Here is a 20,774-nt window from a genome sequence, read left to right on the forward strand (position 1 = left end):
ATTACTATAGATTCCCTTTTAGATCTACAAATGTCATATTTAAATTTTTTCAATTAACTACTAGGATTAGCTGTAAGCCTAATAAAATAAGTTTGAAAATATGTTGCTTTGTGTGTAATCAATGTACTGGATGAGTTTCACTTTGAATTAATTGATGGGAATTAGTTTTCAGATTTATTACAATTAGATTGCATATTTAACTAACTTAATTTGCACTCTTGTAAACAATAAATTATTTTTCAAACATAAATACATTCAAAATTAAGTGGGCATGTACAGAAATAACATTAATACCAGCTTTCCTAAAAACGGTAATCTAAAAAGTACCTTAGTTTATTTTAAACATTAATGGACATTTATTTGTGGTATCTCTGTTAGCACACATTACAAAACAAGTGTTGACAGGGCCTAAGTATCTTTAATACAACCTGTACACATTAGAAAACGGCTGGCTAAGCCACAAACACGCCTTTATGAAACAGTAGTTAATGAATGGCTGCTGGAATGTGAAATTAAATTGTTACATTTCTATAAGTGCTGCAACATCTTTGAAATGCTGTTCAAATAAAGCATTAGAATAGCAACAGTCAAAAAATTAATAATCACTTCTTACAATGGCCTGACTATTTTATTGGAAAAGAAAAATGCGAAAAATGCTCTGGCAAAAAAAAAAAGCCAGAAAAATACAAGCAGCAGGTTATGTTGGGCATTTAATATTAATAACAACCTAATGAGAAAACAAATGTAGATCAAAACAACTGTAATAACATGAAGACCAGAAACATGAAGACAATAATCATATCTGTAACCAATCACAACTGTGACTTATACTTTGTACATTTATTCATTCAAAACTACACTCACTGGTGCTTTTGCAGGAATCTATCTTTAAAAGATAATCTGAAACTTTAGGTTTCAGGCATACAAATAGAAACTGACGAGAGGGAATGCAGGAAGGAGCCATTCAGTCACAGATAACGCCATGATTGGATGCACACAGAAGGCATTCATACAGTTAAGACTAGGCAAATTATCCTCCAGCCATCTGCAGAGGCTAAAATGCAGGAGGCAAAATAAGTCATGTGCTCAATTCACACGTAATCCATTACACTCGCAAAAAAAAAAAAAAGACAAGAACAATCTGCCTATTAACTTTTACAAGTTTCTGCATAACAGTCCAGATAAGAGATCCATTTGACTAAATGATTTGATTATCTTTCCCTTATACAGAGTCCTGAATGTTGTGTTTGTGCTGTTGATGTTTATTTGTTGATTATATTTATCCTGACATGGTAAACATTTCTTTCACCTTTAGTCTGCTAAAGGTCTCACCAATGTGTTAAATAGGCTCCTCCTGCTACACTGTTCATTTAAGTAACCAGATGACAGTGCACATAAACCACATCCCATTGTGCTACACAAACTCGAGTCACACAGTTATAGTAAAACACTCCGTTCATCAAAATTAAACATGCATATAATCAACTTTTACAAAGGTAATTACATTATAATAAAATAAATATTTTGCTTTGCATGCATATAACATCAACAGCTCACCAGACTTTGCAGACATGTTAATATTAACTGATTCTACTCCAAAATGACACAAACAGTCTCATCCCTTGTGGTCACAAAAGAGCAGCAAACTGGCACCCTGTCATTACTGGTCTGTCTCCAGTTCAGGACTGGTAGGCTGGCTAACGTGCTACCAGCCACAGCCTGTGTGAAACCAGGAAGAGGTTGTGTGTTTGACAATGGCACAACACATGAAGCAGAGCTGATCAGTAGTTTAAAGAACAGATGTGGAATTCCCAGCAACAGAAGAAACAGCTGGACAGCTCAAGTGAAGCCTTCGGTGGGGGTAAATCGAAATAATAATAAACATTAATTGTAACTGAATCAGTGTTTTCACCAAGGTTTTGTTTGTCTGGGTCTTTCTGTTTTGCTGAACGTCCCCTCATGCTGTATGATGCATTATGTAGCACTTACAGTTCACTTGAAGAATGAGAGATGAGGGAAATCTTTGCTTTTGCCAAACTACTGAAAGGTGATGCAATGCACATGGCCTCTCATATAGCTGTGAATGATGCAGCCAGCATTTTGGACAGATAGATAACAGCAACTTCTCTTGCTAAATCATTTCGGTGGCCCCCTGTGAACCTAACCTAAGAACTTCAACATCCCCTTTTCAAAAAAATAAAAAATAAAAATGTGCAGAAAGCATTTGCACAGAAAGTGAAATTTGTTATTTTTAAAAGCAAACCATTTTGGATTTTATACGTTTACCTTTCTGTGATTTCCCTTTCTTCCCTTTTGCTACTGGTACACATGAATTTCCCCACTGAGGGACATTAAATAATATAAAAACAGAAATAAAAATAGGGTAGAAAATAAAAATAGAATAGGCTAGAATATAAATATCTCTTGGTAATTTAATTGTAATAGCAGCAAAGTGATATGCATAATTTTACAGAATGTAGAACGAATAATTGCAATAGGAAGTGTAAAGGGAAAGTATATAGATCTCCCTGATTTTTGTTTTGTTCAAGGTAAATGTGCAACTTTTTTCTTATAATTCTGTTGGGCCACGGTAAGAATAGTAGTAGTTTTACTGCAGCTGATTGGGCTCTTGAACAAATAAACTGCAACAAACTGACAGGCAAGCAATGCATGTAGATTCACACAAAGATAAGAATGTAATGCATAAAAAAGGGCAAAATTACAATGTAAAATACTAAAAATATCCAAAGGAATGTGCCAATTAAAAAATTATAAATTCTGCATATGTATTTGTGCATTAAAAACCAAACTATTTACAAAAAGTGACAATAAAATTGTTCAAATAAAAGCAGACATGTTGTTTGAAGCAAGAAAAACACATTACCTACAGCCAGTTGTAACACTGATTTCAGTAATGCTTAGTTTAGGTTTCCTTTCCCTCCCAGGCTAAGATAAGCTTTGAAATTTCATCTTAAGCAAATGTTTCTATCAATACCCTGATACTGAATCATTTCCTGTGAAGTCCACAAGGAAAAAAAACAATCAATGCTATTTTTTGGATAGGACTCAATGCATTGGTTACGTTGCATTCAAAATAATTTTCTACATTCTAATTTTCAGTTATCAGTGTTTCTCCTAGTCAATGATCTGCTAAAACATAATTTAAAGTATTAAATTGAAGGAAAAATGTAAAAACTAGTGCCATAGGTATAATCTGTAACTATATGAAAAATATAATTGCTTATTATGAATTGAAAACAGCTTATTTTGCTGTTGTCTTCTTTAAATTTTGTTTTTCTTTGTCCTAAACTGTTGCATCTCAGGGCCGGTTAACTCATTTCAAGTTTATTTTAAAATACTTTTCACACATGTATGCCTGGGGGAGAGAGGAAGAATGAAAAGAAGGTGTTTATATCTATCTATAGTATAGCACCAACATGTCTCCATACCCTTTGAACTTGTCAACTGTGAAACTGAAATCAACCACACCTTCAGGAAACCATTTCTACACTAAAAGTATTTCGTGAAGGAGGTCCATCAAGTGTCATTTAAACAAATGCATCACAGACAGCTGATGATGCTGTGAGTCTGACATGACAACGCTGTTGTTAGGGTCCTAGGAGGGTAAACTACTGCAGTAAACTGCTTTTGTTTATGTCTACAGGCCTGGATGGGGCAAAGAGTGCCATGGTAACACCAGCTGGTTACCCTCATTTGCTATGTTTTATCTGTAAACTGTACCGTGATAAGCATGTAGGAAGCAGGACAGCTTTGACAAAGTGCTGCCTTGCAAATCATTACAATGAGAGGCGGACAGATTGCTTTTGCAGCAGCTAAGTGAACGCAGAAACCACAAACACCGAGAAATAATTAGCAAGGAGCAAGCTAACTCATCATAAATGTATCAGTTGTTTTTTCTCACGTTTCTTACAATAGCTTCCACAAGCCTGTTCGCTTACTCGGGAATGTCAAGACAGGTGATTGCGGGCTAGACAGGAAGTACCTGGATACGTGTGCTAGGCTACAGCTGGGAGCTAGAGCTAACTTTGGCTAACGCTACCAGCTCGAAGTCCAAAACAGTTGGACCACTGAGCTTTTTCAGGAACACCCCGCCCGGCTCCGGAGGAAAAACACCCGAGAGCGAAGAAAGGAAACAAGTCTCCATCTTTATCTGCTCGCAGATGTAACTCTAACAAAACCATAGGTAGCCGTTTAGAGAGTTGTCAACTTACTTATTTGAAGGTTTGTGGAGTTGTTTATTTTGTGTCCGATAAGTTGCAGCGAAGATCGTGTGTTGTGTCAAAGATGAATTACTCTGGAGTTTTATTAAACATTTTCCGGTGTAATGTAGGCGCATGCGCGTTATCTTCAAAACCTACCTTGCATAGGAATTTTTTTCATGCATGTTTTTTACAAACAGAAGCTGAAGAAAAAAATAATTAAAGACCAAAAATATGAACCCACTCTTCCAGTTTAAAAACGTCTAATTAAACGGGCCAGAGGAGGGATAGCTGATCAACGCGTCTCGTGAAAAATAACTAAGCAATAAAAAAGTTCAAGTCTAATATGTTATTAAGCCAATTTTATAATCGTTGTCAAGAAAACATACATTGTTGAACAGTGTGGTTCCCAATTAATTACACGGACATAAACGCTTAACCAGAAGTAGACAAAAAATAAACGAATATACTGTGAATATATTCACCTTTCTTCCTTTATCATAAGGAAAAAATGTGTTGATAAAGGTTGAATTGACATTTTCTAAAATACATTATTTGAATTCGTTTGAATCAAAGATAGTCAAATATATTATGTCGCCAACGTTTTGGAAAGAATCTGGTGATATTTGATGCTTTTATCATTTTGAATCTTTTTCATTATGTGAAATCTACTGTACGACTTCACTTGAATGCACCACGGAGTTAACACGCGAACGTAAAATGTTGAGTAGACGAGCAGCTGGTAGGCACGCCGTTTCCATAACAACGCGATCAGGAAGAACGGAATACTGAAAGAAAAGGCGCATTCGTTCGTAAATTTATAAAGAATGTTGTTTAAGATAACCTACATTAGCTTCTCGCCTTCATGGCTTGGTGAAAGTTGAAAGGCTCTATCCTCTGACTGTAACAGCCTCGTTTGGTAAAGATGTCGTTGTCCACGGCCAGAGCCAGTCCAGCGCCAAGCTCACCCAGGGGAGAGCAAGCAGACGGTAAATTATTCACATCCATCCGCTGCTGGAGGCTTTCTACGTGCCAATGCTGCTCAGAAAGTTACAAACAAAACGTTATATGTAGCCATGCACAATTAGTAGTTTAGTAAACGTCTCTTTGAAATGGCTAAAAACCAATCCAGTGCGTTCATTTATATAGTACAACCGTACTATATAAATAGTTTCGATGCAAAACAAACAGGTGTACACAAGGAAAAGTAGTGTTACCTCAAAATACTATTACTGAAGAACAAATAAAATTGTGTCATCAGAACATTACTCAAGTAAGGAGACGTATATTGTTGGATGATTAACTGATTTGACAATCTAAAATAATTCTGGTATTTTTAAACAGGAAACCCAAAGGATTTGAAACCACCTACGTAGTAGACAACATGTGTATGTTTAAACAGATCAAACTATGTCCAATGACAAGATTGTACTCAATACAGGCTTATGGGCAGGGTCAACTGACCCTTACAAGTTTAGTTTATATAATATAAACAGTTTATATAAACATAAGAAATTTCCCCTCCCAATAAACTATGTGGCTGTCCTTTTTGGTTAAAGTATGCTTGTTCCCGACTCAACTAAGATAATAGTATCACTTTAAAATAATATCAGATGGTGCAAAACTACTCTTAGAAATACTTGAATAAATCTAACTGCGTAAATGTAGCTCATTACAGCCACCTCTGTAAATAAACCACTAATAATTTATTTTCATTATAATTCAAATGAGCTAGACTTATAATAATTTAAAGTGGCCTGGAAAAAGTTTTTCTGTAGACCTTGTCTTCCATTTTTTGACTCCAGTCCATATTCTAACCGAGACATTAGTAAACTCAGGTGCTGCTTTAAGCACCCAAACTAACATTTGGCTTAAAAGTTTAACAGTGCTGACAATACTTTTGATCTGTGAAAGTATTTGATATAGGTTGTACGTCTTTCTGCCTCGTGCTACAGCCTGTGAAGGTGCAACAATGTTAAAAACAAAATCCAGAAATTTGTCTTCCATCACTGTTACCTTGCAACAAGAACATCCTACGTTCGAATCCCAGCCTAGGTTTTTTCTGCATAGTTTGCATGTTTTTTCTGTTTTCTTGTCATTAGGACAACACCAGCCTGAGACAAGGGAGCTTCCCAAAAACAAAAAAGCATTCTCAAAATGGTCAAAAATCATACTGATGATGACAAGACAGATAAATTCCAAATAAGAAATTTGGAAGATGTTTAGAAAACATTTAGAAATATTGACCAAAGCTGTTTTTATGGTTATAATAAATAAAAATACAGAGTCTTAATGAGTATTTGCTTGATTTTTCTTAGAGACTGACCTGAGAGTCCAACTTCCAGCTCTGGAGATCAGGAAGGGGCCACTTCCTGTCAAACAAGCAGCCATCCCAGATGAACTGCTGCTCAGCCTCACATCCACTGTCTCCAAGAACACACAGGGCCACACTGCACATCACCGAAGCTGTGAAGTACTGGCTGCGCTTTCTTCTTTACACAATATGTTGTGATATATACACACTTAAAGTACAGTTTTCTTTAATCTTCTCAGTCGATAACTGTTTAGTTTATAAAGACAGTCAGTCTGAATCAAGATGCTGACATTCAACTCAAATTATCTGGCAATGGCTTGAGAAGATTACTTTAAAATTCTTACATTTATGTCTGCTTTATGTAAAATGAGGGGAAAAAAAGTATGTCAGCGCCCCCTACTGGACCCTTTCATTATTTGTCCATTTAGGGTTTGATTTCAGTTACTCTTTATAATTTTTGTACATTCTGTAAAAACCATATGTATTTTCCCTCACACAGATTTCTGTTTTTTTGTTGCTGCACTTCAAAATTTCACATTATTAAACAAGTTTTAATTAAAGACAAATATGGACTGAGTGAATCCAAATGCAGTTCACAAACAATAATTTTATTTGTCAAAAGAAAAAAAAAGCTGCCAGGCTAATCTCACAGTGGATGAATTTCTCCCCATTCAAGCTGTTCTGATTCAGTCATATTTCAGTCATACTACAACATCTCAATCAAATTCAAGCGCAGTCAGATCTGCTTAGGCCTTTACTTTGAATGCATTCTTTAAATATTCACACATGGACTTGTTGGTGTTTTTCATATAATTGACTTGCAAAATAACCCAAATAAGTTTGAGCTTTAAGAAAAATGATTTCATGTTGTCAGAAAGGCTCTATGTAGTTAAGATTATTCTACAGGTCAGGCAGGAAACAGATCTGAGTGTGATCTGAGAATTTGTGTAATTATACAGAATTCACCATTTAACATACATAGTCACATTGGGCTCAGTTGGGTTTCATAGCCATTGATAAAGGAACTCTTGATTTGAAAACCTTTTTATGTATTTACTCAAGTTATCTTGAGCTGAAGTATAAAAGTTCGACAAAATAAGTCAATTCTAAATAAATCTGTCAGGAAGCTAAAATGTTAGCAATTTTTAAATAAAAAGACTTGATACAAATACATATGAGCATAGGTTGATAAAATAGCAATGACACATTTTTTTCTGCAGAATGATGGAATAAGACGGCCAGATGGAGTTTGGCATTATCCGCTTGGACGCACCAAGTACAAATACTTTCTGGAACAGCCAACATCGCTGACAGAAGCCGGCAGGTCAGTTAGGGGGATGAAACTGTGACAACTGTTTATATAAGTTACTCTCAAGTGTGAGTTAATGACAGTAAATACATCTTATAGCAACTGTGTTTGGTCATAGTGGTGGAGGATGGATGATTTGGGCTTGTTTTTGGCAGCCACAGGTTCTTTTCAGTCAATCACGATGAGTACTAAAGTATTGTAATGTCAAAGTTTTAAGGTCAACTGATGAAGAATAAAAAAACAAAAGTTCCTTCACACAGATGTGAGCGACTGATAAAGTCAAATGGAAAATAGCCACTTACTAACTCATCTTGCTACAAGCTGTGGAATCACCGGGTACATTTAGTTTTTCAATGCAACACTTTTGAATTTTGGCTTCTTCTTTGTATAATAAATAAAATGAAACCTCTTGCTTCCTTTAATCATTACTGTTTGTTCTCCACCATTGCATCAAATGCTAACATGAGTTTTAAAAATCAGCAATTGTTAAAATAGTACACTAAATGTGTTTCCTCTGTATGTGGTGCCTCTGTAGGGATATTTCATTCCTGTGCGATGCTGTGCTTACACAGAAAAAGATGACTGCTCTCCCACCACTGCATGAGAAGAGCTGCAACGGAGACACAAACTACAGGGTCTGTACAACTAGGTGTTTTAAAAGTAGTTGATTTCCATGTAAAGTCCCTGAAAGCTCTTGATATTCAAACTGCATAGTTTCATAATAAAGTGCAATCTAACATTTGATTAAAAGCCTAAATTTTTTTACCATATTTTTATACACCTATAAAGACAGACATTTTTTTCTCACTCTCTGAAGTTAAATCAGACTAACCTTTTCTTGTTTTTGTTTATTTATATCTGCTAAATACCAGGAAACTTAACGAGAACATTATTTATTTTATTTTGGAATATTTATTTTTGTTAATTGCTCTATGAGTTATTGATCTGTGTGATTGGAATAAAAGTTGTAATATTGTTTTTTTTTACATGTTTAATTTGTGTTTTGTTTTCAGACCTGTCAGGTGTGTAGGGTGTGTGTGAGAGAGACATTTCAAAACATAAAATTGTGTTATATTTTACACAATTGTCCCTGCTGTAGAATGAAGAATATTGTCACAAGACTTTATTAATAACAGTAATAAATTATATCATTATAATAGTGAATCTGCAGTCTTTTTTAGTTAATTTGTATTGTTTTATCTCCAAAGTTTGTTGCTGCAAAAATTTAAAAAACTTATCTTGAAAATGAAAAGTGTACAGAGAAAAGTGTACTCTGTAAGCAGATGGTTGACATTTTTAAATGTTTAATTACGAGAGTGTCCCATGTTGTTATTTTAGAAACATGTGAGAAAATGTTGCTAAAGTAACTTGGAAATAGCTCCAATGGAATGTAGTGGTTTGTGTTGAGCCTTTTTTGCTGCCCCAGATAAAATAAGATTTAAAATATTTGTTGCCGTAAAATGATATCCATGTTTTTAAATCATCCATTTTCTAAAGTGTCTATTGGACGAGAGGCAGAGTATACATTGGGCAGCTCGCTATTCCATTTAGTTCATCTTTTGCAAGCGTTAGAAAATAAATAAAACACACTAACAAAAACTTACACTTAAAAGATTACCATAAATTATACATTGTGCATCAAAAACAGACACCTAATTGAGTTGATATTTAAGCTAACAGTTGTGGTTTTGGAGTGTGGAAGGAAGCTGGAGTACCCAGAGAAAATGTTTTTTAAGTTGAAACACTTGAATATCATTGAAGGTCAAGTTTTCTGTCTCAGTCTTGTTTTTGGAAATTTAAACTGAGTTTCACTACCTAGTTTTTCCATTTTCTGTCACAGAAATGCTTTATTATTTTAGTCAGAACATTTCCAACATGCCACATTGCACATTGTTTCAGTTTCTAGTTGACACTGATCTAAAACTTTGTTCTTTTTCATCAGATGTTTTTGTTTCCTGTATTTTTCACACTTTGGAATTTTCTTTCTCCCACTTTTACTTTATATGTCAATTTTTCATGTGTTTTGTTTTACTTTAACTGTTTATATTTATCCACTTCCTCATTTTAAAGGTTTTCACCTATTTTTTCTGTGTGTCACCACATATTTCAAACAATTGGTTTTGGATTTAAGTATTCCTGGGGCAACCTTTGCCATTAATTTGAGTAAGAAGACAAGCTAATCACATAATGCCACCATTCTGTGTCTCTAAGAACTTGGATGTCAAACAAAATGTGATCCCTGAAGAGTATCGTATTGTGAAGAACAAAGGAATACGATGCCTCCAGTTGTATGAAGAGTAAGTTTCCTTAAAGGTATTTGGTGCAGTCCCTTCCTGTATGATGATCTAGCTTTTTCCTGATGTATGTCATATTGTACCTCACAGTGCATTCACAGTGCAGCTGAAAGATGAGGAGCAGAAGTTACGAGTCCTCCCATCACTGTGAGTGCAAACATATAAATTAAACTGACAGGAAAAATTTGTAACACTTTATTCTAATGTAATAAGCAATTTTCTTAGGAAACATACCAGCAAAACAGACCGTTAAGCATTACAGAACTCTGTGTGCAATAATACACATGCTGTATTTGTGGGAATGTTCTGTGTGCAGGAGGCCCAGTGGCAGGCTGGAAGTGATCCAGCTGATGAGGATGATGGATGACATGCTGGAAAAGGCCGGAGTGGATCAGGAGGACGAAGAGCTGACTGATCTGTGCCAAGTTAGTTTTCTACCTCTGCAACTGACATGAAAGCTGTGTTGTAATTTTTGTTTAATACAGAGAAAAACCTTTAGTTTGCATAATTAAAATGGGAAAATACACAAACAGCATCCAGTCAGTAAAACAACATAAGCTACTTTGACTCAAGGGTCGTTTGTGACCCATTTTTAAATTTTGCTTTTATTTCTCTTTTTTGATTCTCAGCATATCGACAACCTTAAGGAATGAAATATAGGCAGATTTTTTTATTCTGATATTAAAATGTTATTATTCAGTTCATTGTACAGTGATTTACATATGCCTTCATTCCTCTCTTGGGAACAGATTTGTCTTTATTTTTTATGTAATGTAATACTCACATATATTTTTATACTACAAATACCTGACAAAATAAAAAAGAAAACAGTTTTTTAGGTGGAATAACACCGCAGATTTAAAGTTTTCGTTGATGAGAAAACAAGAGATTTGGTGACCAAAAGAGGACATTATCCATCCTTCCATCCATCCATCCATCCATCCATCCATCCATCCATCCATCCATCCATCCATCCATCCATCCATCCATCCATCCATCCAGCCAGCCAGCCAGCCAGCCAGCCAGCCAGCCAGCCAGCCAGCCAGCTAACGTTTCGGGCGAGAGGCGGGGTGGACATTATACAGAAAAACAAAATAAAAAGTGTAACTATGTTTAGGGACGGGTAACTTATGAGATCAGATGCTTTGAAAGTTTAGAAACAAACCTGAAAAAATATTTTTTACACTTTAATGAGAGGAAATGTTTGAGCCTGAGGGTAGAAAGTGCAACCAAATTTTAAAAGATAGTTCAAGCATTAAGGAATATTTAACAATTACACAAATGGCCTCCTTCTTAATCTGCAATGTAATATACAAATGTAGAATGTCTGTGTTTATCATTTCTGTCAATACCAATAAAATGCTCTGAGACTTTAAGGTCTATGACTTGTTTCGCAGCTCGAAAGCTTGTTGGAACTGGTGAAGACAGAGCAGAACATCTACAACATCGTTTTCCATGAACTGATCAGGCAGGTGACCGTCGGCTGTGCTGAGAGAGGACAGCTCCTCGCCAAACTCAGGTCAGCAGCTAACATATTTAACCTTATGAGCTTTGACACCAAACAGTGAATACACAGACTTGAACAAATGCTTGTGAAATGCCATAAAACAATATCTTATGGCAGTAGGAGTATTAAAAGAATGCTGACTGATTGGATGCAAAAACCCTTTTCTGTGTTAATATGATAATCATATAAATTTAGAATTATCTGAACTTTCGTCTGGCATTATCTGGAACAGTGCATTTGGTAAGTTTGAGTTTTTCCTTAAATAAACACTCCAGGTGGATCTGGAAACATAAGGAAAATTCCTTCATATTCCTGCTAAAACATAGTGGAGGATCCATGATGCTGTGGGTTCTTTCGCTTTAAAGTCTGTGGGAATTCTGTTAGAATGTGCAGAATCATAAACTCTTTGAAAGACTATGGATTTTTAAATAAGCCTAGAGGTTAGGTTGTTTTGTTTCTTTTCCAGTGTAAGAATGAAAAGTAGTTTTGACTTTTTTTTCTTACTTAAAGTTAGATATATACATATATATATTCCTCTGCTGATCCAGAATGTATTTCTTTTTGTTCCAGGCAGCGGTACCAGTCTCTGCTGGAGCGAATCCCCCGGCGCCTGACATCGTTACACGCTGAGGTGGTAGCGCAGCGGGCTCTGGACCGTCGGCTCATTGAGGAAATTTACCACATCAAGACAACCATCCAGGAGATAAACATGTATGTAGGTCAGGCTCAGAGTAGTAAAAGAAAACAAGCAATTTAATTGTGGTCTCAGGGAGATTTTGATGCACCAACTAGTTTAAGAAGGGATAATAAATGCCCTAATTTTAAATAATATATTTCATTGAAACATAGGTGAAGCTGAGAGATGTGTGTCTCCTCATTTTCATGCTTTTCTTTGTGTGTTTTGTTCTCAGGGAACTAGCAAAAGTCAGAGACCATGATGCTTTTGTTTCCGATAAGGTGCAGCACGCACAGGAGGAACTTGCCAAAAGCTACAAAGACACTCTCAGCTGCTCAGAGTCAGTCTGGCAGAATTATAACAGTGATTAATGGCAAACTACATCACCATTCATCAAGTAGAACAAATAAGAATTAATTCTTCTAAATTGATTTGGTTTTTTGCATCTGGGCACAGTCTATGTTGCTGTATCATAGCTTTTTTAAACATTGTATAAGTAAAAGCAAACTTCTGCCTTTTTTTTCTTGTGATGGACGTGAAATGGGACAGTTTTTAAATACGCTTGACAAAAAGGCTACCTCTGAAATGATAAATGTGCCTCTCTAAGTGTTGTCCAGGGTTACCACCGTATGTATGAGCTGCACAGGACTCGTCTGGAGGATCAACTGCTAAAGATGACGGGAGACAGAGACTATTGGAGCCAGTTCACCTTCAACCTCGCCCTCAAAGTACAAGAAGCCATTTTGTTGTGCTGTTCTCTTTTTTTGCGTACATTGTTCTTTATTTCATCTCTTTGTGTAGCACAATAAACAAAGGAATTAGATTTTTAGGAATATTTTACAAGTAGGACTGGACAATATGGCTGAAAAAAGGTGTCACAACATAAGGATTTCATATCAGTCGATATCAATAATTATTAATTAGTTTTTTGGTGTTAAATATCTGAAAAACTGTCAAACTGGTTACTTTTTACTGTTTTGTCCACGGTTTTCACTCCACACCATTCTTGTTTATTTTTAAGCAGTTATGAGAAATGGTGGTGAAACATGAAACTCAAGTTACTCAGCAGGTTGTTGCTAGGTAACCACAAGTTACTCAACAGCTCGTTGCTAGGTAACCAAAGAGTGAATGAGTTAGTTGATGCCACCAACCTCGCTTAGCTGCTGTGTGGTTCTGAATTGGACTGCAGTGAAATGATTGAACATTCTCTCAGACGTATTGTCTATTGATATTGATCATGTGTGAATCTGAATATGTACTGTTATTGATTAGTTGTCCAGCCCTAGTGACATGTTAGATTTGCATTAAAGCACATTTTTCTTCTAAACATGCCAGTTTAACCCATGTTTGTTTCAGGTTTTGTTAAACGGTTTCTTTTCTGTCAGGTGATTAAAGTGAAGAAGCTCCGGCTTGTGAGTGAGCTGTATGTCAGTGAGGAAGGCTGGTTCAAGACAGCACAGGACTGCCTCATCTACATCTCCACACAGGTGAAAGTCAAAGCACACTCTTATTTTCACCACCACAGGTGGATGCTTGACTGTCCTACTCCTCCTACTGTAGGATATATGTGATCTGGATGTCATAGTGGAGTTAACCAACAGGTGGAGAGATCAGCTGATCGACCTCATGTTCTTTGTGAAGAAGATTCAGCTTGTTCAGTTTGAACAGCTCTCCTCCATACAGGGAGACGTCAAAAAGTGGCATTATTACATCAGCACACAGAATCTGTGAGGAAATAATTTTTAAAACAAATTTTCTGAACATCTGTTTGAATCTTATTTTGCACTTTTATTGACACTCATACGTATTTTTCTTGCGATTCTCATCGGATGTTATTAGGTATGAGGTTCCAGAATATGACGTTACAACACTGGCAGAAATCCATGAAGACCTATGGAAGTGGTCAAATGTAAGAGAGGATATTTATTTTCTTTTCCTTCTGTGGTGTTTTTTGGGAGATTATCTTTACAAAAATACAGAATCTTACCAAATATTTTTGGTGTAGTATGGTGCTGGATATCCTGGAGCATAAACTCAAAAAAACTGATTTCAGCCATTCAATTGTAGCTCTGTAGGCTTCTTGTTGTGCTGAAGGATGAACCTTCACCTCATTCTCAAGTTTTTTGTTGGGTCTAACAAGTTTTCTTTCCAGATTGTCTTGTATGTGGCTCTACATTCCCTGTGATTGAAAAGCAAAATCCCAAGAAAATACATTGAAGTTTGTAGTTGTAGCTTGACAAAATATGAAAAACAATGTGTCCAGAAAATAGCAGTTGTTGTTTTTCTGAGGCTTTACTGTTTTTTTTTTGTTTTTTGTTTTTTTGCAGAAGCTGTCACTTGCATCTGAGGAATGCCAAGGTGAAAGAAAGATTTTATTTAAGAAGAGACTGAGTGAACTCTACCACACCCTGGATAAATTTATAAAAATAAGCTTTCATATTGTTGAAAGACACACTTTCCCTGATGTTGAGTCTGCCTTGAGCCTTAAGACTATAAAAGAGCTGGAGAATGACCTAATTAAACTTCTCAAACAGTATGACACTCAAGTCAGTGGTGAGAGCAGATATGAAACTTGTATTGTTATTGACACATGCACAATAACAATAATTTTGTTTTGTCTCTGTTAGTCTTCATTGAATCTCATGTTAGCAAGGTAATTGTTAAGATATGGAATGAATTAAAAAGCTGAAAATAATCCCTTCTGCAGCGATCCACCAACTCCTTGCATCCTTGTTTAAACTGCTGGACTTCTGGGCTTCTGAAACTCATGTTGTGCTGCAGCTGTTATGTCCTCTGTCAGCGATGAGCCCCTCTGATTGGGCTAAACTGGAAGAAGCTTTGTCTAATTGCCAGAACATGTCTGCAGAGATATTTTTGTACTTCTCCTTCACACAAAAGGAAAAACAAACGGACCCAAAAATGGTCCAAGAAATCCCTGACTTGTAGTAAGTGTTTTATATATTCAATTGTAAATTGAATCTATTAATGTACAATTTAAATTGTGAATTGAGTAGAAAATGGCTCTTTGAATAATATTTTCTAGATAAGCCTCAATATTTCAAGAGCCTTTTAAAAGTGTTCATTGCATCTTCCTGTGGTCAAAAAGCAAAGCCGCTTCATTATCATAATTCTCATTATCACAATCGGACTGATCTGTTTTTTATTAGTAGAGCAAGAGAGATTTATGTAAACTAAAATAAGAGTACATATTTACCATGCAGTTTCACTGCAATAAATTATTACAGCAATCAGGGCTGCATTAGATTGTATTCAGGAACATCTTCAGATACTATTTATAAATTGCTTAAAGTTCTGTGTTGTGTGTGTCTGTTCAAAAAGCTCAGGGTCAGAAAAGTTGATAGATGAGGCTCAGGAGCTCCCAAAACGCCTGCTCAGCTTCACTGAGACTGAGAACAAGAAACTGCAAGAAGAGGTGAGTTTTAAGCGCTCTTCAGGAAAATATCACACTTATGGTCCTGCTTGTAGTCAGGAATTTTTTTTTTTTGGTGACCAGACTGACAAATATTAGCAATATCAAAGAAGAAAGAAAAAAATAGCAACGAATTAGCCAAAATATAATTTTACAAACTATTAAGCAGACTTGAATTCGGTTTTTGAGCATTTTGGTTCGATTCAGAATTCCCAGGACTAGGATTTGAGTTCCTCTATTGAATCAATTTTTTTTCTCCACCTGAACTTTGGGTGCCATTGAGGTAATGAGATCCTGTCCATCAATTGAGCAGTTTAAACCTGCAACTTTCACAACACTTTATGTGTGGCAGCCATATTGAATCTTGAGTGTTGGACCAGGGTTTCTGAATTTCAAGTCACAATCCTAATTTCAAAAAATGTACTGAGTTTGATTCCTGACCTGTGCTGCTGTCATTCTCCCTTGTGTCTCTGTCTATAGTCTGTCTGACTTCTGTGAATATAAAGGCCACTAATGCCATAAAGCATTTTACAACAAACACTAAAAGCAGATCACAATATAACTGCATTAAACATATTATCGATCCAAAATGTTGTCCTCACATTTTATACAATAATTGATTACTGCAACTGATATTTTGTCAGTGAGCAGCCGTTATCCCAGTGTGGATGAGAGGGATGAATAACTAATGTTTTCTCTCTTTCCTTCATTGACTGTAATGGTGCAAATGTTTGTTTCATTGGCTCCTCCCCTTTCAGGTGACTTGTCTTCACAAAGGTCAAACAAACTGGATGTTGGATCTGTTGCTTCACATGTTACCTGACCAGACTGAGGAAGAAGATAAATATCTGAAACGTGAAGACAAATTAGAAAACTCAAGACAAGCTTTAGTTAAGGATGCAAAAAGGCTTTCTAAGAAATTGGTCTATTATTCCAGATTTATTACCAGGTATCAAAAATTGTCACTTTCTGTTGTTGCATTAAGTATTGTATCAAAAAAAATTCATGGATTCATACAACTGAAAATGCTGTTTTTCTATTCTAGATCATGCAGTTTAATTTTGGAGCAGTCGTTGGTGGTGGACCCTTATATTGCAGAGGTGGGAGATAGGAGAAAACAGCTTAAAAAGCTGCAGGTAAATGAGACTGCGGTGTCTTTCCAACTTTGACTGTGGCCCTAAACTTTTCTGAAGATGTTTTAGAAAGCCAGTGCACAAGCCTGCAGTTGTGCAGTAGTTTGTTTAGGCTTTTCAGTAAAAATGTCAAAATACCTCTATTGCAAAAATAAAGATTTGTCAGGATTAAAACAAGCATAAAAGGTGATAATTTTGTAGAATAGTAGGCTACTTAAATAGGAGTTACAATTAGTCTATAATTTTCAGTACATGTGGTTTTGATATGACAGAAAAAACAGCAATTTATTTACCAAGCTTAATTTCTATCCTCAGACAGATGGTAATAAATGGTTGGAAAGTGTAAAAATACTGCTCAAAGGACTTAATGAGCAATTTGAGGAGGAACTCATCGAGCAACCCGAAGAAACTTCAAGCAGCCCTCAGCCACCAGAAAGCATGGAGACTCAGGTGACAACCCATCATAAAGACATCCCAGTGTAGTTAGACTAAATGATGATCATGAATGAAGTTAACTGGTTTTCATTGTTCACCAAGTATGTGCTAGGTATGTAAAAATCTTTACTTCTTCATGTTTATAATTCTGAATCTGGACACAAAAGATGGATCTGCTCCTAACCTCTCTATGAAGAAATAGCATCTCACATGTAAATAATGCATTTTACAACTATTTAGAGGGAAAGTCCTTCCCTCTAAATATTTATTTAGTATATATTTGTATATATTTGAATATATAGTTATATTTATTTGAATATATAGTTATGCATTACTAAAGAACATGTTTGTTTCTTTTGCAGATTGTATAAAAACAGAAAAACTGCTAAAAGTAATTGGTAACTTTGTTAGAGGAGAGGAAACAGACCACAAAGTAAAATTAATTTTAGCTCAGGTGATCTGTGCATCCTTTAATACGCTGCCATTTTGCCAGGTATTTTCTTGACCCACATGCAGAATTATACACAGAAATGTATTTAGCATTTAGACAGAACAACAAGGGGAAGGCTTGAACTCTGGGTTCTCTGGCATCTGGCGGGAGAGGAGGAATGATTAAAGATGGCTGACAGAACTGCAGTGGATGACAGTGGAATGTTAGGAATCTAACGGAGACTCGATAAGAGGAGGTCTAACAATGTTTAACTTGTGTTACAGACCAGTGAAGGTCCTTTACAGGAGCCCAGGCAAGCTGACAAAACCAGAGATGGGACTGAGCCAGAAAAAACTTAGTGATATGAACTATAAATGTCTTGGGAAGAATGCCTCTTAAAGAAAATCCTTAAAAACCTACAACTTTGAATAAAATTAAGCTAACATTAATTTTAGCTTAATTGATCTGTACATTAGTGATGGGCCAGATGACACCAAAACCTCGGCACATTTTCTTGATCCACATGCAGAACTACACAGAGAAATGTATTTACACAGGCAGAACAAGGGGAAGGCTTGAACTCTGTGTTCTCTGGCAATGATTAAAGATGGTGGTGAAAGTAGAATGTTAGGAATCCAAAGGCAATTTGATAAGAGGAGGTTTGACAGCATTAAACCTTGTTGTGGAAACCAAATACATGTCTTCAACTAGAATGGCTGATAATCCAAAGACCACAGCTCCTTAAATCCACTGCAGATAATCAGCTAATTGCAAACAGGTGCAGAGTTTTCAGCAGCACAAAGATCTTCTGTGGAGGAACGATCTCACACACGCACATAGAAACATTTCATCTGTTACATTGATTTGTTAGATCAATGAAAGATGTTTGTAAATAAATATGATAGTAAGTGTTACTTTGATTATTTTTTAGATGACAACTGAAGAACCTGAAACAGAACAACAAGAGGTCAGTCAAATAAATCATAAGTTTTTAGTTTTTTAAGGTCATGCTTGTTCATGCTTAGTGTTGGGTTATTTTATTTTACTTTTGCAGAAGTTAGTTGTTTCCTATGAAAAATTAAAAAAAATATGATGCCATACATGTTTTTAAACAGTTGGCTTTATTTCTATTTTTAAAATCTCTCAAGAGATTTTAGAAAAAAATCAGAAAATAATTGTTTTATCTTCATTCTTTGTGTTTGTGGGTTTGAACATTATCTGTGTAATCAAAGAATAAAGTGCAAAATATGCTGAAGGAATTCAAGAATATTAAATATTTTTGTTAAAAGAAATATTTTTTACAAATATGAATTTCTTGTATTCATTATTATAGTAAAATTAATAATGCTGTCGTCCTGCAGAGGCCAACAGTAAAGCTGATAGACTATGATGGAAACATCATTCAAGTATATCAGGATGACAACATGGTCCAGCTGCCTGGGGTCAGATGATTTAAAACATGGATTTTTTAAACAACTGGCAGAAAGATTTGCCTTTCTACAGAACTGAATCATCTGTCTGACTGAACCCAGTTTGTATGTTTCTACCAGGGCAATGAGCTGGTTATGTGTCCAGTAACAGAAGAAGCTCAAAAAGCTTTCTCTGATCTTACAACAGTAGTGCTGCTGCAGAAAGAACTAAGGTAGGACATGTGTCTCCATTTTCTGTGCTTGATTTGTCTGAGCATCTACATCATTAAATAAAAGTTAAAATTGTCTTGAAAAAGTATACGCTCAACTTTCAACCACAAAACTGAGTGAATTCGGTTGAAAATGATGTGTTAAAGCAATACAAAATAATAATTACTGTTAGCTAGAGTGGAAATGATACACAGTTTTTTTTCTATAAGAAATACACAAAAATGTGTATCCTACATATATATTTGACTTTCTTTACAGTGATACCCCTGATTAAAATCCTGTACAACCATTTGACAAATTAGCCTTATTTGAACATATATTCTAATTTAAAGAATATGACTATTAAAAGGTTTTGCACAGCCTTGTATTTGTATTAGCTGTGGCCTAATTGCTTTTAAACAATAACAAATCAGTCATTTCTTCTAAAGTGCTGAAAATGTTACAAAGTAAAACATATTTGGTAAAAGTATATCAGAAGTGGTGCAAAGAAATGCTGGTATCTTTTTGACTGTTTTGAAATATTCCTATGATTATTGTTCAGAGTGGTTTTTTCCTAAGTTGTGCAGCCAAAAATTGGAAATGTCTCATGTTTTTTCTCAGTGACTCTGAGAAGCTAACAATAATTGCTGAGAACCGAGCTCGGGCAGCCGAGGAGGCTCTGACTGAAGCGCTGATTAAGATTAAAGACCTGGAGAGATTGCTCCAGAGACAGCCTGCTCCTGAGCCTCCAAGCAAAGATGGTAAAGCCTTGCTACTTCCTGGACAAAACAGACATGAGCATTAAAGTTCACAATGTCTTTTTTATTTTTTCAGAGGAAAAGAAAACACCACCTCGTTCCCCACCTCCAGCTGCAGAACCAACTTCTGAAACATAATCCACAGCTGAAGCCAAACTAGAAAGCAACACCATGAAGAAAACATGTTGCGACTGTGTTTATGTTTGAGGCTGTCTTATTTATTTGTGCTGTATTTGGCAAAGAAGAAAAATATTAATGGCTACATTTAACAACCCACAACTTCTCAAAGTGTGATGCATAAAAAAAAAAAAAAACTGAAGAAACCAGAAAAGCAATATACATTTACAGTATGGAGAGGTTTTCTTTCAACGCCTTATTATTGTACAAGGATACACCTCACTTCCTGATACTGTGTGTGCTGTGCATCTGCTTGCTGTGGGATCTGTCAACCTTTTGTCCCTTCAATGTCTCTCTTCCTGCTGTATTAATAAATGTCTATGCAAATGTTCTTGGAGTTCCTGTTTGCTTCCTCTTTGCTGTTTCATAAATTGAAATTAAAATGATGAATATATTTTGATATTTCTTTATATTTAATGTCAATAAAAATAATATAATTGTGCATAAGCTGAATATAAATAAATGCAATTTA

The 20,774-nt window shown here is 35.6% G+C and overlaps 1 protein-coding gene across 3 annotated transcripts; it reads left to right on the forward strand.

Moving 5' to 3' along the window:
* The first annotated feature begins 4,934 nt into the window (after nucleotides 1–4,934).
* On the forward strand, nucleotides 4,935–20,639 carry axdnd1 (axonemal dynein light chain domain containing 1). Of its 3 annotated transcripts, XM_015015215.1 has the most exons (26): nucleotides 4,935–5,028; nucleotides 5,131–5,209; nucleotides 6,539–6,693; nucleotides 7,755–7,858; nucleotides 8,379–8,478; nucleotides 10,055–10,140; nucleotides 10,228–10,284; nucleotides 10,454–10,562; nucleotides 11,535–11,656; nucleotides 12,215–12,355; nucleotides 12,556–12,660; nucleotides 12,928–13,048; nucleotides 13,706–13,807; nucleotides 13,881–14,047; nucleotides 14,160–14,229; nucleotides 14,648–14,873; nucleotides 15,028–15,265; nucleotides 15,660–15,753; nucleotides 16,509–16,699; nucleotides 16,796–16,886; nucleotides 17,199–17,333; nucleotides 18,680–18,715; nucleotides 19,110–19,190; nucleotides 19,299–19,390; nucleotides 19,989–20,128; nucleotides 20,202–20,639. In XM_015015215.1, exons 2-26 carry the CDS (start codon nucleotides 5,146–5,148, stop codon nucleotides 20,261–20,263), a joined length of 2,889 nt encoding a protein of 962 aa, XP_014870701.1. In that variant the 5' UTR covers nucleotides 4,935–5,028; nucleotides 5,131–5,145; the 3' UTR covers nucleotides 20,264–20,639. The 3 variants fall into 3 exon arrangements, with proteins under 3 accessions (XP_014870701.1, XP_014870702.1, XP_014870700.1); XM_015015214.1 differs by having other exon boundaries at nucleotides 4,937–5,209; XM_015015216.1 differs by lacking the exons at nucleotides 19,299–19,390; nucleotides 19,989–20,128; nucleotides 20,202–20,639 and adding an exon at nucleotides 18,033–18,103 and having other exon boundaries at nucleotides 4,936–5,209; nucleotides 18,676–18,715; nucleotides 19,110–19,154.
* The last annotated feature ends 135 nt before the right edge of the window (nucleotides 20,640–20,774 follow it).

The sequence above is a fragment of the Poecilia latipinna genome, unplaced genomic scaffold (assembly GCF_001443285.1).
Source record: "Poecilia latipinna isolate Pla-1442-1.1 unplaced genomic scaffold, P_latipinna-1.0 Scaffold1892, whole genome shotgun sequence".
Lineage (NCBI taxonomy): Eukaryota > Metazoa > Chordata > Actinopteri > Cyprinodontiformes > Poeciliidae > Poecilia > Poecilia latipinna.